Genomic DNA, 17920 nt, shown 5'->3' on the forward strand with positions numbered 1-17920 from the left:
AAAAACTACCACTACAAAAGCAACAATAACTGTGTTTTTTTTTTGAAGTCCTTTAAATATAATTGCCAATTGCACGCCCCGAACAGTAAGTGTTGACACTTGTGGTGACAATCATGACAACATAATCTCAAGTCGCACACAAAAAAACAATAACTTAAGCTGAGCGAAACTAGTTGAAGAAGAACAATTATCACCCCATAAAGACCACAGACTACAAGAGATTTAAAAGGAAAGAAAGAAGTCAAAATCAAAACAAACATGTTTAAAATATGTTTTGTATTTAAATAAATACTAGAGCACACATTTACACAACAGAGGAATGTTAGTTTGAGTTTCCCAGCATTTTTCGAAAAGTCAATATATCTCTTTAGGTTAAAAAGATTTAATACGTTTTGTGATCACTAGATACTTAAGTAATGCCAAATAATCTCGAAAGAAGACGATTTAAATCTTTTTTCCATAATTTGAAATTTAGAAATTACTTATACCACCAAATGTTATCAATTTTAGAGTGTATTGTCTATTTGTAATTAGTCAAGTAAGTAGCCCTTAACAAAATGTAATGTTATTATTTAATGACATCTCTCACAAACTGCAGGGTTATTTTCTTTGCCACCATCACAATTACAAGTGTGTTGCAGCAATAACAGCAGCGACCACATCACTAACCTCTACAAATAAATGTCCTGGGAAACATTTGTCTGGCAGACAAAAGAAAGACATGAACTTAAATGTTAAACGAAAAGTTCATCATGTTTGTTACAGATTTTGAAACACTTACAACAAAAATATAATAAATTTGTACAAATGTAAAGTTGTATGAAGGAAAAGTAAGCAGAGAAGTAATTTCTTTTATAGCACTCTGGGGAATTTCTGTACAAAATTGTTGCTTGACTAAAAAAGAACAATCCGAAAAAATAGAAAAGAAAAACTGTTGAGGAAATATTTTGTATATAAAGTTGTTTTAAATCTCCTTGGAATAAACCTATCTCGTATATAACTTGACCATGGCTAAGTTATCTCAATGTATTATCTGTTTTTGCAAATGTTTATAAAGAAAACAACTTAAAGTTGTTAAAGTTTTGTATATTTTCTTAAGAGTCTTTTTTTTTTCTTCTTCTATGAAATCCTTTTGCAAAATATTTTGCCAAAATATCAAGAAGGAATGAAGAGTTTTATTTTCATGAGCGTCACCAAAGCGACAATATAACCATAACATTATTTGGTATTTTGTGGCATCCTAAGCTGCTGTTATATCGTAAATATTAGCTGCAAATTACATCATAAAATCATTTGATTCGATTTGACGTTTATTTTGGATATAAAAATATTGTATTTTTTTTGAGAACACTTTTATTTGGCTTTCTTTTTTGAGAGATATAAATATGTTTGGTTAAAGATTTTTATGGAATTTTCTTGAAGGTTTTATAACTGGATGGTGTAAAGTATAATTTAGCTATTTATTTTAATAATAAATATTAATAAAACTTTGACGAAATTGTTAATTTGAATCAAGTCCATGTACTACTTGTAAATTAGTCCATGGACTAAACAATAGATTAGTTCATAGACTATTGAGTAGATTAGTCCACATACTAGTTCATATTTTAGTTAACAGTCTATCCATTAACTAGCCTATATACTACTCCAGAGACTAGTTAATGATATAGTTAATAGACTTGTCAATAGACGTGTTCATGGACTAGTTAATGAAATAGTTAATATACTAGATTCAAAGACTAGTTAATAATAATAGTCCATAGACTAGTAATTATACTCGTGCATAAGCTAGTCCTTAGACTAATCTAATGTAATCCAGAGACTAGTTAACATACTTGTCCATAGACTAAACAATAGAATAGTCCAAAGTCCTTGGAAAAGTATATAGTCTAGGCCTTTCACTAGCCATAAGACTAGGTCTTAGATCAGGCAATAGGCTAGGCTTTGGACTAACCAATGCACTAGCCTTGGCCTATTGGCATAGACTATTCCAGTTATTAGACTAGTCAAAAGATTTATCCATGACTAGTTCATAGACTAGTTGTTTGACAAGTTTATAGTCTAATCAATAGATTAGTCCATAGACTACTTGTTAAACTATTCCGTAGCCCATAAAACGTTTCATAAACTAGTCAATAGACTATTCAAGGTACCAGTACATTGACTAATCAATGGACTGACTTATCAACATACAAGTCAATAACTAACGCATAGACTAGTCATTAAACTAATCAATAGATTAGTCAGTAGACTAGTTATAAGACTAGTAGTTAGATCAGTAATTGGACTACATAGTCCATAGACTAGACAATAGACTAGTTCATAGACCAGTCAGAAGACTAATCCATGGTCAAAACGGAGTCTCTTCGACTCCATTTGACATGAATGTCGCAAGATTAACGTGAGCACCTGCCTTGACGGCCTTATCTAACGGTGGTCTTTTTCATCCTCTGGGTAGACTAGAGACGGTCTACCATGCGCCTCTGAATTCCTCAATGAAGAACTTAGGTAGCAATTTTTGTACATGGATGTGCGGTCCATGTACAAGCTATCTAATCTCTTGCCATAGCAGCCCCGTTGCGGAATGACAGGCCGCATCTGGAATAAATCCGCGTAACCCGACAAGGAAAAAGCAATCACTGGTCTAAAGTCAATAGAAGGGGGTGACGAGTCCCAACATCAGGTGAAATCATTCTTCCGACAATGCGAAAGTGACCACCCTTGACAGTTCAATTGCACTGAACTACAACGCTAACTAGACTAATACAAAGAGTAGTCCATAGACTACTTAATAAACTAGTTATTGCACTAGCCATAATACAAGTATATATACTAGCCATTACACTAGTGTTTAGACTCTAATATCCTATAGATTAACCCATATACCAGAGTATTTATTAAGTCTTTTTAAAACCACAGAAATAGATTCAAGTATAGATCGTTGTTGCGTTATCTTCGTAATTTAGATCCTAATTATCAGTTCCTCTATTTCTATCAATATCTTAAGTTAAAATTCTTATAAAAAGGATTCTGCTACAATAACTAAATTCTAAAAGAATTTTACCTTAATAAGTGCAACATGTTACACATTTTATTTAAGAACAAAATGTATATGTATATATACATTTAAAAATATCATATTAAATTTACACAAACACATACAAATTTTTTTAAATTAAACCAAAATTCCTAATATCATAAAACAAAGCAAATTTATATATATAAATTTTATCTGATTGCGTGACAATAATTCTAATATTAACACAACAACTAACGAACCAACCAAATAACAGAAACCAACTAATAATTTCAAACACACATAGAAAATCTAACCAATCTATAGACATTAAAAAATGGCATGCCATATGCTGGTTGGTTAAAATTATATATATATATATATATATATATATATATATATTGAGCCCCCCTTTGGGAAGATTTTCTACTCATACCGGTTTATTCTTTTTTACATTTCAGTATTTTTATGGTTTTCATATAGTCATATAAATGTAGCCGAGTAGCAATGTTGCATGTTTTGATGGCTGAATTAATGTCTGAAAAGGCATTACAATACAATACACGTACAATAACCTTCTATATACATACATACTTTTTTTAAATAAAAAAAATTAAAAAAAAAAACATACAAAATGGCTTTGAAACATGTCATTATTCATCAGAGTAGAAACGGAAAAAGGAAAAAGAAGTAATGTTTCAACATGCAGGTTTGCATGTCAATATTTTTTTTGTACGTATAACTTTAATCGAACATGAGAAACTTTAATATTGCCAACACGTCTACAAAAAATATTTTTATATTTAAAATTAATACAAAAAAACAACACGAACACTTTAAACCATGCTTAAAATAACAAAAAAAAAACGAATTTCTCTTTAAATTTAAAATTTATAAACTTTAAGAAAATAAAAACATGATGCAGTCATGCGTTTTAAGAAATAAAAATTTCCAAAGTATTTTTTTAACCAAAAATTATAAACCAAATTTAGCATTTCATCATGCATAACAATTTGTATAGAAACATTTTGGAAATCCTACCGCTTGGGTCCAATAAATCGGAGAAATCATCTAAATTTGGTGTAGTACAAAGCTCAGCTTCGGTATAGTTTCCTTTAATGATAAGTTTTTGAAAAAATTTATTAATGAATGGATGGATTTTATTTTATTGAAATGAAAAAAAAAATGAAAAGAAATTTTTTTTAAAAAATTATGATACAAATTGATAAGGGATTTGTGTCCTTAAAATCGTATCAGTTATATGAAAACTCATAACATTGGATTGTAAAATAGTCCATAATTTGGACTATACTTTTGTGTATAGTTGAGACTGAAGTCTAGTCTATAGTTTGTAGTCTAGTCAATGGAATGGATTTTAATCTAGTCTATAGACTGGATTATAGTCCTATCTATAGTATAGACTATAGACGAGTCAATAATCCAGACTATAGACTAGCCTATAGTCAATATTATTTAATAGACTAGAATATAGTCCAGACTTTAGACCAGACTATAAATTATAGTTAATAAAATAAATTATATAATCCAGTCTATAGATTAGATTATAATTAATACTATTAATATTAATACTATAGACTATACTATAAACTATAGTCTAAACTTTAGTCACAACTAGACTAGACTATATAGTCTATATTCTGGACTATATTCTAATCTATAGACTGGTATACTGCCTGGTTTATAGTAGAATCTATAGTCTCTACTATAATCTACTATATAGTCTGTACTATAGTCTACTATATAGTCAGGTCAATAGTCTAATATAAAGTCTGAAATATAGTATGGTATACAGTCTAGCCTGGTCTATTTATATAATGCGGTCTATTGTCTGGTTTATATGAGACTCTATAGTATAGTCTATACTCTTTACTATATAGTCTAGTCTCTGCTGTAGTCTAAAGTGTGGAATATGATCTTGTCTGGACTGTAGTCAGGACTATACTCTATCTCATAATAGGAATTGTAGGATGGCAAAATTATAGACTGCATTATAGTCTATACTCTCGATTATAGTTTTTACTTTAATTTGTTCTATATTCCTAGTATATAGTATCGACTATTATAGACCATTTACCATTCTATTATTAGTTATTAGAAATTTTTGAAAATCTATAAAAAAAAATTATAATAAAATTTTCAATACAAAAATAGAAAACTTCTAAAAGCTTTTCCTGTCATAACAATCAATTGATAATTCATAACTTTTTTTTTAATGATAATCGAAAAATCTAAAAAAAAATTCTAAAAACTCTCGAAAAAAGCTTGATTAATAACAAAAATTGTACTTTGACAGGTTTCCTAATGTAATGTTCTGTAGCATAAAATAACCATAATGCCACATGTCAATTTTAATGACACATACAGATTTAATGTGTCAATTTAAATAAAATTTATATGAGGCCATATAATATACTCTATGAATGAAATGGAAAATATTTATCGACTATTTCATTCTCTCACCCACAGAACTACCATAAATATAGATTTATGTAACCCCTTGGATTGAAATTATTTTTGGTTTGTTTTTTGTTTACGATGTGTGTGCTATTAACTAAATATTTATACTCCATATTGTTTGATTTTTTGTTTTTAATGGTTTCAAAAGCAAAACCCCCCCAAAAAAAGAATACAAAATCTATATTCATTCATTAGATATTGTACATGTGTATGTGTAGCGTCTATAGTTTATGATAACATTTATTCATATTTAGAACAAAAATGGCCTCACACTTAAATGTTAAAATACAACAACATTAAAATAGTAGATATTGTTTATATATATTTTATTATAATATAAACATATTTCATATTTTCAATATACTGATCGTTATCAATCATTAACAAATGTTGATTTGGAAATGGTGGTGATGGTGGTTGTGTTCTTACATTCGATCTACTTTTTTATATTTTGTACAGTGTACAATAATTTTGTTAAGAAAATAATCAGACAATTTCACAAAAAAAAAAAAAAACACACACATACACGTACGTATGTACGTACACATTATTATATTTTTATAACTAATTTCATATTGTTGTTATTGTTATTAATATTTTTGTGTCATTCTATGGATTAATAGGGTTTCTATTGATAAGTTAGCTTAAGGATTACATGTAGGGTTTTTGTGTATACAAACAGATAAACAAATCAAACTAAATGAAGACTGCACAAGACAACACAACATTGAATTCATCATTCTACCTAAGTTATTCTGAAGCAGTTGTTATTTGGTTGATTCATTGGTGTTAGTTCTAATGTACCCTTCATCATAGTATATAAGTTAGACATTTCGTTTGTAATTTCTTTAATTTCACTTTTATTCTGTGAGTTTTAATTGAGGGCTTAATCGACTAAGGTCGAAAATATAGAAGAGATTATAGCCGGAAGTATAAAATAGATTATAGACGAAACTATAGAGAAGACTTAACTCGACGCTAAAAAATAGACTATAATCGAAAGTATAGAATGAATTAGACTATAGTCGAAACTATAAATTAGACTATAATCGAGAGTATAGAACAGACTATATCCGAAACTACAGAATATTTTATAGTCGAGACTATGGAATAGAAAATGGCCGAAACTGAGAGAAACTGTGACTATAGTCGAGAATATATCGAGACCATTACAGAGACTATAGAAAAGACTACAGTTGAGTCTATACAATATATTATATACTAGGCTATGGAGTATATTATAGTCGAGACTATAGATTAGATTATAGTCAAGACTATATAATAAAATATATCCAAAACTATAGAATATATTATAGTCGGCACTATATCCGAGACTATAGACCATAACCGAGACTATAGAATAGACTATAGTCGAGCTTATATAATATATGATATTCTAGACTATGGAATAGATTATAGTCGAGGCTATAGATTAGATTATAGTCAAGACTATATAATAAGTTATAGCCAAAACTACAGAATATATTATAGTCGGGACTATATCCGAGACTATAGAATAGATTATAGTCGAGACTGTAGAATAGACTAAAGTCGTGTCTATAGAATAGATTATAGTTGAAACTATAAAATAGACTATAGTCGAGACTATGGAAGATATTGTAGTCGAACATACAGACTATAGAATATACTTTAGTCGAACTTTTTCTAAGTATATATCATTTATGCTTCATATAATGCCGGCTATAGCTCTCTTACTTTTTTTTATTTTTATTTTCTAATGTCTTAATATGACATTTGCTTGTGCTCTATTAGAGCTTTATTATTAATCAGTTTGGATATTAAAGTCTTACAACACAGTTCAACAAACGAATACGAAAAAAAAATTTGGTTTTTAAATGTAATAAATATTTATAAATTCTATCGGATAAAATTGTAATAACAATTTTATGACCATATAATTAAATTAGTATTATTAAATTATAATTTTTGGTATACAATATATTTTATGACCCATATAAATCTAAAATAATAATTATATTAATTAAATATTGGAATGAAATAGAAAAATTTGCCAAAAAAAATTAAAATGTAATTATAAAAAAATAATATATACATTTATTATAGAAAATCATATGTTGATTGCTGAATCGAATTAGATTCATCTTTAATAGCGGTTTATTCTTCCAAACTGACTTCCACAACTTGGTATACTATTCTATTACTGTATAAACATTCTTGCTATTTGAGCGTTGCAATAAAATTCATCTGGATTAGTCCTTTGTCGATACAATTAGGTTGTATAATTTAATAGTTAACTGATCGTTCTTTAAGTTCGATTTTTATTATGTGGGATTAGTGAAACGCAAGCAATATATAATTAAAGTTATAACTTTAAATTCTAATAAATCATAATTTTTTTTGAAAGATTAACCAATAGATAGATAACACTAATAATAGTATAAGATATTTAATCCATATTAATAGGAAGTGATAACATTTGTCTTTTACGGTAGGTTTATAACAGATAATTATTAACGTTATTTATTAATTTCAAAGACAATTTAGCAACAGTCTGCCAAACTAATTTAGCGTAAAATTTTCCTAAGTTCTGGTTTATAAATTATGCAAAATATTTATTATTTGGAAATTCCCAATTGGTTTAAAAATTGGATATAAAATAATTTATTTCAGATATGTATTATAAAATATATTTTTAAATTAAGCTTAATTAACACCTTTTAAAAAAGTTTAAAAATTTATTTTTTACGAACTATTTGCTTGTACCTTCCTAATGTTTTTGTGTTATTCTTTCTCGGAGGGGTTTTGGGTTTTTCCCAATTGTACAAAAAATACCCATAAGACTGATAAAAAGTACGTCATACAACTCAAATTATTTGAAAATACGAAATGTTATCAGTTGGTAAATTAAAAGAGTGTGTATGTGAACAATTTCCTTTCACCTTTATTAAGTGACAAGCTATCCAGTAGGTGACCTACATTCGGTAAAATACGAAATATTTAAAAACTTCCTAATAGTATGCTATAGTCGAGACTATGAAGTAGACTAATGTCGAAACTATATAAATGTCCATATAATAGACTGTAATTGAGAATATAAAGTATTGTCGAGACTATATAATAGTCATCAGTCTTGACTATAGAATAGTCTATAGTCGAGACTATATAATAGTCTTTAGTCTTGACAATAGAATAGTCTAAAGTCGAGACTATTGAATAGTCTATAGTCGAGACTATAGAATAGTCTATAGTCGAGACTATAGAATAGTCTATAGTCAAGACTATAGAATAGTCTATAGTCGAGACTATAGAATAGTCTATTGTCAAGACTACAGAATATTCTATAGTCGAGTCTATAGAATAGTCTTTAATCGATAATATAGAATAGTCAAGACTATAAAATAGTCTATAGTCAAGACTATAGAATCGTCTATAGTCGAGACTATATAATAGTCTATAGTCGAGACTATATAATAGCCTATAGTCGAGACTATATAATAGTCTATAGTCGAGACTATAGAATAGTCTATAGTCGAGACTATAGAATAGTCTATAGTCGAGACTATAGAATAGTCTGTAGTCGAGACTATAGAATAGCCTATAGTCGAGACTATAGAATGGTCTATAGTCGAGACTACAGAATGGTCTATAGTCGAGACTATAGAATAGTCTATAGTCGAGACTATAAAATAGTCTATAGTCGAGACTATAGAATGGTCTATAGTCGAGACTATAGAAAAGTCGATAGTCGAGGCTATAGAATAGTCTATAGTCGAGGCCATAGAATAGTCTATAGTCGAGGCTATAGAATAGTCTATAGTTGAGACTATAGAATAGTCTATAGTCGAGACTATAGAATAGTCTATTGTCGAGGCTATATAATAGTATATAGTTGAGACTATATAATAGCCTATAGTCGAGACTATATAATAGTCTATAGTCGAGACTATAGAATAGCCTATAGTTGAGACTATATAATTGTCTATAATTGGGACGATAGCATAGACTATAGTCGAGACTATAGAATAGTCTATAGTCTAAAATGTAAAATAGTTCATAGTCAAGACTATAAATTGTTTATAGTCGTCACTGTGGATCAAAATCATATCATTCTGTAGAGGGTTGCAAACAATTTGCTGGACTTCATATTACCTATAATTAACATAGGGTATTACATAGAAATACAAACCTATATAAAATTAAAAGAAAAGCAGCTTTTAAATGAAGTCTTTAAAACTAAAATGTCAATCAATTTTAAAAACATATAGTATTAACAAAGAAATCATTCAGATATTTTAAAAGAAGGCGAGACAAACGTGACACTAAAAGTAGAGCCACATCCTGTATTTTGAAAGCACGTTTAGTTTTTAATTAAAAAAAAACAAAAATATTTTTATTTTACTTGAAAATAATTTCATTCAATTTAAAATAAAATTTATGATTTCTATTTATGATATGATTTAAATTTAAAGCGTTAAAATAAACGTCATTGGAAAACAAATCATAATAATTGTTTAATAATACAATAAAGTAGCAATAATTATAAAATAATATAAATATTTTTATTTAATATCATAACTTCTATAAAAATTGCGTTTCTTTTTTTAATTTTAATGAGTTCATTCATTCATTCATAATTTAAGTACACTTTACGCTTTGTAGTAAATTGTTTTTTATAGTTTTATACTTTATACCAGTAAATATAAATAATAATTAATTATTATTATCCTATAAATATAAATAATAATTGTTTGTGATTTGTGTAGTAAGGGTTTGAATTGAATATTTGAGAAAATAAATTATATTTCATTTATTATGCGAAGTTTATAAAATATTTTAAATTAACGCCTATTATTATTATTTATAACTTTGGCAAATATAAATGTCTTGTAACCTTTAACAATGTTCTATTTTCTGATAATTAACAAATAATAAATATTGTTAAATTATTAACCCATAACCATAGAACAATAAGCATACTGGCAGAGTAAACTCTAATTTTAATTTTTGATAAGCTATATACACAGATCCATTTTCTAGCTTCATATCTATACATATGTACATACATATATGAAATATATGTGTAAATGTATATTTAAAGCGCACTTTTCTTTACACCTTTATATACAAATCGTAAATTATCTATTTTATATGGTTTATTTATTTACTCTTTTTATCCAGAGTTCTGGTAATATGTTCACATTGTGTACATTTTTTTTTTTTGAAAGATAAACCTTTAATGTAATGAATGATTTAAATGAAGTTGTATGTAATTGAACCATGAGAGTTATTCTTTAGATATTGCGTTCTCATTGTGTATTTTAAAGATAAACTGAAGTGGTAATGAATAGAGTTATTTATTTGAATTATGTGAGAATTCTTATATTGTTTAATATTATATGTATTTAGTGGTTATTTTTAGAGAATTTTTAATTATTTTTATTATTACTTCGATATAAAGTCTTTGAAGTTTGGCTCTATTATTAAACGATCAATTTCAAAATAAATAATGTTTGATTGGATATTTAAAGAAATCTATATTTTCAGCTTTAAAACTATTTATTTAGGTTTGTTGTTTAATAATTTAAAAAAAAACATCTATAGAAAAGACTTTCGTCTAAAAAACAAAGGTGAGACTATACAACAGACTATAGTCAAGACTATAGAATTGGTTAAAGTCGAAAAATCTCGACAAATGCTATATATAGAATAATGTATTGTCGAGACTATAACTAAAGCTGATATTACGGAATATACTATAGGCGAGACTATAGAATAGACCCTAGTCGAGACATTGGAATAGACTATACTCGAGACCATAGATGCAACTATAAAATATACTATTGTAGAGACTATAGAATAAACTATAGTCGAGACTGTATAATAGACTATAGTCTAGACCCCTGATCGGCAAAGAGTTTTATTAAGAGCTTTCTTGCACTCACATGTATAAAAAACGGTAAACAACAGTAAGAGAGAGTATACTCTCTCTCTTACTGTTGTTTACCTATATCCTATAGGAACACTATTGTCGATACTATAATCCATAACAGACACTATAGAATACCCTATAGCTGAAACTATAGAATACGTTATATGAGAGGCTATAGAATAGTCGAAACTTTAAAATAAAGTATAGTCGAGACCGCCGAGCAACTATAGAAAAGACTTTTGTTGATACTATAGAATATACTATAGTCGGGATTGTATAATACACTATAGTCTAGACTATTGTATAGACTATATAGTGACTATTGTAAAGTCTATAGAATACACTATATTCGATACTATATTCTATTCTCTATATAATAAACTTTAGTCTAAACTATAGAATAAACTAAAACGGACTACAAACGGGACTATATAAGAACTATGAAATACACTATAGCTATTGACTATAGCATAATTGAATTTAGATCACTCTATAGAATATAATAAGACTGAATGCAATAGGGACTATGAAATACACTGCAGTAGGGACTTTAGATCACCCTAAAGTCGAGTGTACACTATATTTGAAGGTATAAAATACACTATAATCTAGTCTAGACTATAGTCCTGGCTATATAATAAAGTCTATTTTTGAGATTATAAAATAGACTTAATTTGAGGCTAAATTCGGGGCGACTATCGAATAGACTATAGTCAAGATATTATGAAAAGCTCCCTCTTTATTTTACACATATCAGAGTTAATTTTTAAAACTCAGACTATACTTAAGCTTTTTCTCGTAAATAATATAATGTTCAAAAAGAGCCTTATAATTATGAATCGTTATAGATTCATTGGGAATCTATACAAACTCTTACTAACATAACTTAATGGACCGATATGTCAAATTGTTTTATAACTGCCTTCAGGTATTTCATCATAACAGAAATTTGTATGTTAACACGTTTAGAAATTTATTAAGGCAACAACTTTTAATCGACTTTAAACAGAGTCATAAACGCCTTATCTCATCACCTTAAGTAAATTTTTAGCAGAAAACTTAAAAACCTTTACATTTTATCAGGATTTATAAAAGTGCAAATAATTGTTTGTTTTATACAAAAAAACTTCTATTTGTTCTCCTGAACACAAAAACTTTACATTTTTTTTTTATGAGCGGCAATAATTTAACAAATTTTTCTTATTTGAATTATTAAATATGTATTAATAACTATAATTGACGAAAAGATTTCTTTTATGTACATGATATTTTAAGTTATTTTGACTACAAAATTAGTGAAATAAAATGTCGCTTTTTAATTTTTATTGGAAGTCATATACATATGAAAGAAAGTAATAATAATAATTTTATGACTTTAATAAACTGCCACTCGAGTACAAAAGACGTACATATGTATGTAATATTCCTAAAATTGTATTTATATTAACGGCGAATATAACGTCTTTGTATAGAGATAACAGTCCAAAAAAAAGCAATTGAAATTATTTGACAAAGCGATAATAGAGTTTTAAATGTTGCAAGTTATCAATGTTATTTTCTGATATTTGTCAAAGTGTCAACCTTTATTTCAGTACTGATTATTATTTTTTTTATTATTAATCTAATCGCAAAAATAGAGAAAATAATGTTTTATGACCGCGCCTATTTAATGGTCAGATATGAATAAAATGTATGAATGTCGGGGTTTGGATCTAGTTACCATTTTGTCTAGAGGGGTAATGTGTAGAAATATTTTTTTTTTTAAATGCATTTCAAAGTGCACAAAATCTATAAATTTTCATTATTGGAAAACGTTTCGTTCTGAGTAATACTTCAGTATTATATAAAGTTGAATACTTTTTAGAGTAGATAACTTACTAAGAACAGTCTATAGACCAGCCTATATATCAATTTTTTGACTATATACCAGTCTTCTGATCAATATAAAGATCAGTTTGTAGATCAATTTATAAATCAGACTGTAGAACGGCCTATAGAGCAATCTATAGATCCGTCAATAGTTCTGTGTATAGACCAGTATTAATATCAATCTATGGACTATGGACCATTTGTGGATCAATCTATATTTTATTCTATAAACCAGTAGATAGTTCAATATGCAGATCAGTTTATTTATCTATGTCTATAGACTATAGTCTACAGATGAGTCTATAAATAAATCTATATATAAAACTGTAGATCGGTGTATTAATTGGCCATTAAATTAGTCTATAGATCATTATATAGTTCAGAATATATATCAGATTTTGATCAGTTTATGAATTAATCTGTAGATTATTCTATAGACCCGTTGACAAATCAATATCTGTGTCTATAAACTGGTAAACAGATTAGTCTATAGGCCAGTGTATAGATCAATTTATAGATTTTTATATAAACCACTTTGTAGAATATATATATCAGATTTTGATCAGTTTATGAATTAATCTATAGATTATTCTATAGACCCGTTGACAAATCAATATCTGTGTCTATAAACTGGTAAACAGATTAGTCTATAGACCAGTGTATAGATCAATTTATAGATTTTTATATAAACCACTTTGTAGACCAGTCTATAGATCTGTCTATATCCATCTCTATAGATCAATATATATACCACTCTATATACTAGTCTATAGATTAGTTAAAATATCATTCTTTAGGTCAGTTTAATGATCAGTCAATACGCCAAACTATATACCACTCTGTAGATGAGTCTATATATCAGCTTATAGATCATTCTTTATACCAGTTATAGATCGATCTACAGATCAGTCTATAGAAAAGTCTTTAGATAAAGAACAGTCTATAGTTTAGTCTTATATTGAAATTCTGTTTTATTTTTAAAACTATTAGTCAACATCTCAAATCAAAAGAAATAACAATAAATCACAAATCAATTTAAAGCAAATGTCATAAATGTCAAACTCTAACACTAAAGCTGTTAATGCAAAACAAACCCCTTTTTTATAACTACTACCAGCGATACTTTTGTTTTAACATGTCTTCAGTTTAATATCAAAAATCATTAAGAAAATATTCAAATAATAAATTAATTTTCATGTTGGATTAAACATAAAAAGCAGTCATAAACTTTAATTGCAATACCTCGGATTTTATGGACTTTAAAGTAAAAACAACAAACAAACCACAAAAATAACAGCTAAAAATATCAATACAATTAAAAGATAAACAACCAAAAAATACATAAACTTAAAAAAAAGAATAATAAAAGTTATAAATAGTAAATATCTTTGACTGGATTCGATGATCGAAAAACAAACAATACCAAGGAAATATTTAAATGTTTTCGTAAAAAAATATAAACGACAAATCTTTATAATAAACCTTTGCTTGTTTTTGAATTTTAACGATTTGTTGTTGTTTGTTTAAATGATTTATTATTTGAAAATTTGTCAATTTTAAGGGAATATTTTAAACTAAAGTAGGGAATCAAAAATGTTCAATATTTGCAGCACGAGTAACTAAAAGTTCTACAAACGGTTCAAGAATTGTTAGGGGATTTTCTTAATTTAGAATATTTTATATTTTTGTTTATTTGTTTGGCTTGAGATAATTGCTAGAGTATATTATTTTTTATACGATCTTAAAAAGATTATGAAGATTAGATCGTGCAAAATTGTAGATAAAACATTTTTTATATATAACTTATATATAAATATGGAAATTTTCCATTTGTTTATTTTGAAATCTTTATAAATATTTTTATCTTGTAGAATAAAGTTGCTCAAAATCGGGCCAAACCGTAGAACCTTATAAGAAACTCGAAATTTAGAAGTTTAGTTTTAAAAATCTAAATCTAAGATGTTTCTTTTCTGGTTTAATAATTCACAAGCCGATTTTGAACACATTTTATACTTCTCAACACTATAGTAGTACGATTTTGTGCTGATGCTTGTACCGCACTAAAATATTGGTCCTACACCCACCTTGAAGTATACCGATCTATTCAGAACTGATAACTATATGAAATTCGAAACAAATGTTTATTTTATCCCAGGGTCTTATAGAAAAGCCCCGAACAGAACTTATAGCGCTATAATTATGTTGAATATTTTCTATAATACTTATGTAGAGGGAAAAGTTTTGACTCAAAACTAATTCTTTTTTAAGTTTCTGAGCAATTCTAGGTCCAACAATTTATATGATATGTTTGATAATTAGTGGATTACTTTGGTTATTTCCCAAATGTGATATGATTTTGAATAGCTAATACGAACTAGGGTTTATAATAAGAAATCAATGGAGCTCACAATAACCACCACGTCGGATCGAACGGAGAACTAATCGGGTAAAGATTAACATTTATCGACCCTTAAAGTAATCAATGTGGGAATTTTAAAGATCTTAAGTTATTATACTAGGGTTTATAATAAGAAATCAATGGAACTCACAATAACCACCACGTCGGATCGAACTAATCGGGTAAAGATTAACATTTATCGACCCTTAAAGTAATCAATGTGGGAATTTTAATCGGATATATTAAAAAAATAATGTAACCTATTTTTAAACGCTTTGGACCGGGCTAACGAAATACAAAAATTACGAGGAAGGGGTTTTGTTATAATTTTTACACGATTTCGATATTTTGGAAGCAATGTTTTAAGTAACGTATTCTTAAAGACCAACGCCCATATGCACCCGAAAACTTTTTGTAAATGTTCGAAAATATGTAGACTTTATAACTTAACTTTACTTTTATAATTACTCAACTGTTTAAACAAATATCAAATTAAAGTTAATAAATAATAAGACAACAAAGAAAATCAAAAAACTAAACAAAAAAAAAAGAAAACACTTACCGGGTGCTGGTTGAGCCGGATACGATGGCTTTTTCATCCATTCATAGTACTGATGCGACTTAATCGGCGACGAACGATGATTATTATTGATTGTTGTATTATTGTTGTTATTGTTATTAGCGGTTGAAGGACTATTATTGTTATTACTCAAATGATGAGCAATATGATGGGGTGATGAAGAAGATGCTGGAGCACCTGGACTGGATATTTCACTACCACTAACCGTAATCGGTGGTGAAGGTAGACCTTCGGTAATATGTGGAGGTTGTTGTGATGACTGCTGTTGTTGATGTTGTTGTTGATCACCAATACTGCTGACGGTTTCATTCAATTGTGTACTACCCGAAGCGGGGCCAGCCGATGTTGTAGAAGTGGAACTGCCTGAAGAAGAGGAAGGTGTAGAGCCATTAGCACCGTTGGCCACAGCCGAGCCATTAAGTAATTGATGTTGTTGTTGCAGCATTTGAGCATTTTGAGCGAAATTCTCGGCCGAAGAGGGAGAATGCCATTCGGAGGCAGCGGCGGCGGCATTAGAGGCTGAATGGAACATGGCATGAGGATTGTAATACATTTGATGATGGGCAGCATGAGGTGAATCCATATCACCGAGATATTGATGATTGGGTGGTGTATGATAGTTGGCAGTCCATTGCCAAGGCTGACCAGCTGAATAGGCCAAATTGGCAGCACTATGTTTTTGGGGATAGGACAGGGTATTGTAATATGAGACCATTTTTAAAGGGAGTTTTTTGTTTTAGGGGTAATCAATTAATAATTTCTTTATTGATAATTTGAGGTTAGAAACGATTTTTAGAAAATCGTTTTGTTTTTTTTATTTTTCGTTTGTATTTATTTAAAATAACACTGGTTTAGGTTTAATAAGTATTTAAAAATATCTGTTTTTTATTATTTCAATAAATTATTTTTTATAGTTTATGTTTAACATTTTCTTGTTTTTTAACACTAATTTATATAAAAACTGTTTGCGTTAACTTTTCGTTTGTTTTTGCACGCGTTGTTGTCTTATTATTTTTGTTCTTTTATTACTGCCGTTATATTGTTGACAATTGACTTAATGACAGATCAATATTGTTGATTGTTGATTATTGCACTCACACTTCTTTTTATTTTTGTAAAAAAAAATTAAACACTCTCTTTTTAAAACTGTTTAAAACTTTGTTCTATTAATCCTCTTATAATCCCAATTATTTTTTCTCTTAGTTAAGAGTACTTTTTTTTAATGCAAAATATTAAGTTTAATTTTATTAGAATTTTAAATATTTGTTATTTTATTATATTGTAATTTGTTTATAATGATTGCGATAATTCACAATGTTTAGGCCTCAAGTGATTTTTTGTAATATTTGTGATGGCAATTGCTTAATTATGTTTTATTTTATATGTTGATTATATTTCTTTATAACACCATAACAGCAAGCGTTAGAGTTTTAAATAGTATATCACCGTCGTAATTAAATGAATTGTTTGAAATAAAAGCGTTAAAAATGACGACTACGACGACAACGTAAGCGAACGACGACTGTAACTCACTTGTTTGCGTATCATAAAATACTGTGAATAGGAATTGAAATTGTTTACAAAATACGAGTGTTGTGACGACGATGTTGTTGAAGTTTTATTATGAGTTTACCCAACCGATAGTCGTCTAACGTTGTTAACTTTAGC

At 28.0% G+C, this 17920-nt stretch overlaps 1 protein-coding gene across 1 annotated transcript in view; it reads right to left on the bottom strand.

Moving 5' to 3' along the window:
• LOC111680395 (homeotic protein caudal) overlaps positions 1–17147 on the bottom strand; it is a 29717-nt gene extending 12570 nt beyond the window's left edge. The window contains exon 1 of the mRNA XM_023442029.2: positions 16235–17147. Coding sequence (XP_023297797.2) covers positions 16235–16967 — 733 coding nt within the window. The 5' untranslated portion in view covers positions 16968–17147. The remainder of the gene's footprint in view (positions 1–16234) is intronic.
• Positions 17148–17920: the final 773 nt, after the last annotated feature.

The sequence above is a fragment of the Lucilia cuprina genome, chromosome 2, assembly GCF_022045245.1.
Source record: "Lucilia cuprina isolate Lc7/37 chromosome 2, ASM2204524v1, whole genome shotgun sequence".
Taxonomy (NCBI): Eukaryota; Metazoa; Arthropoda; class Insecta; order Diptera; family Calliphoridae; genus Lucilia; species Lucilia cuprina.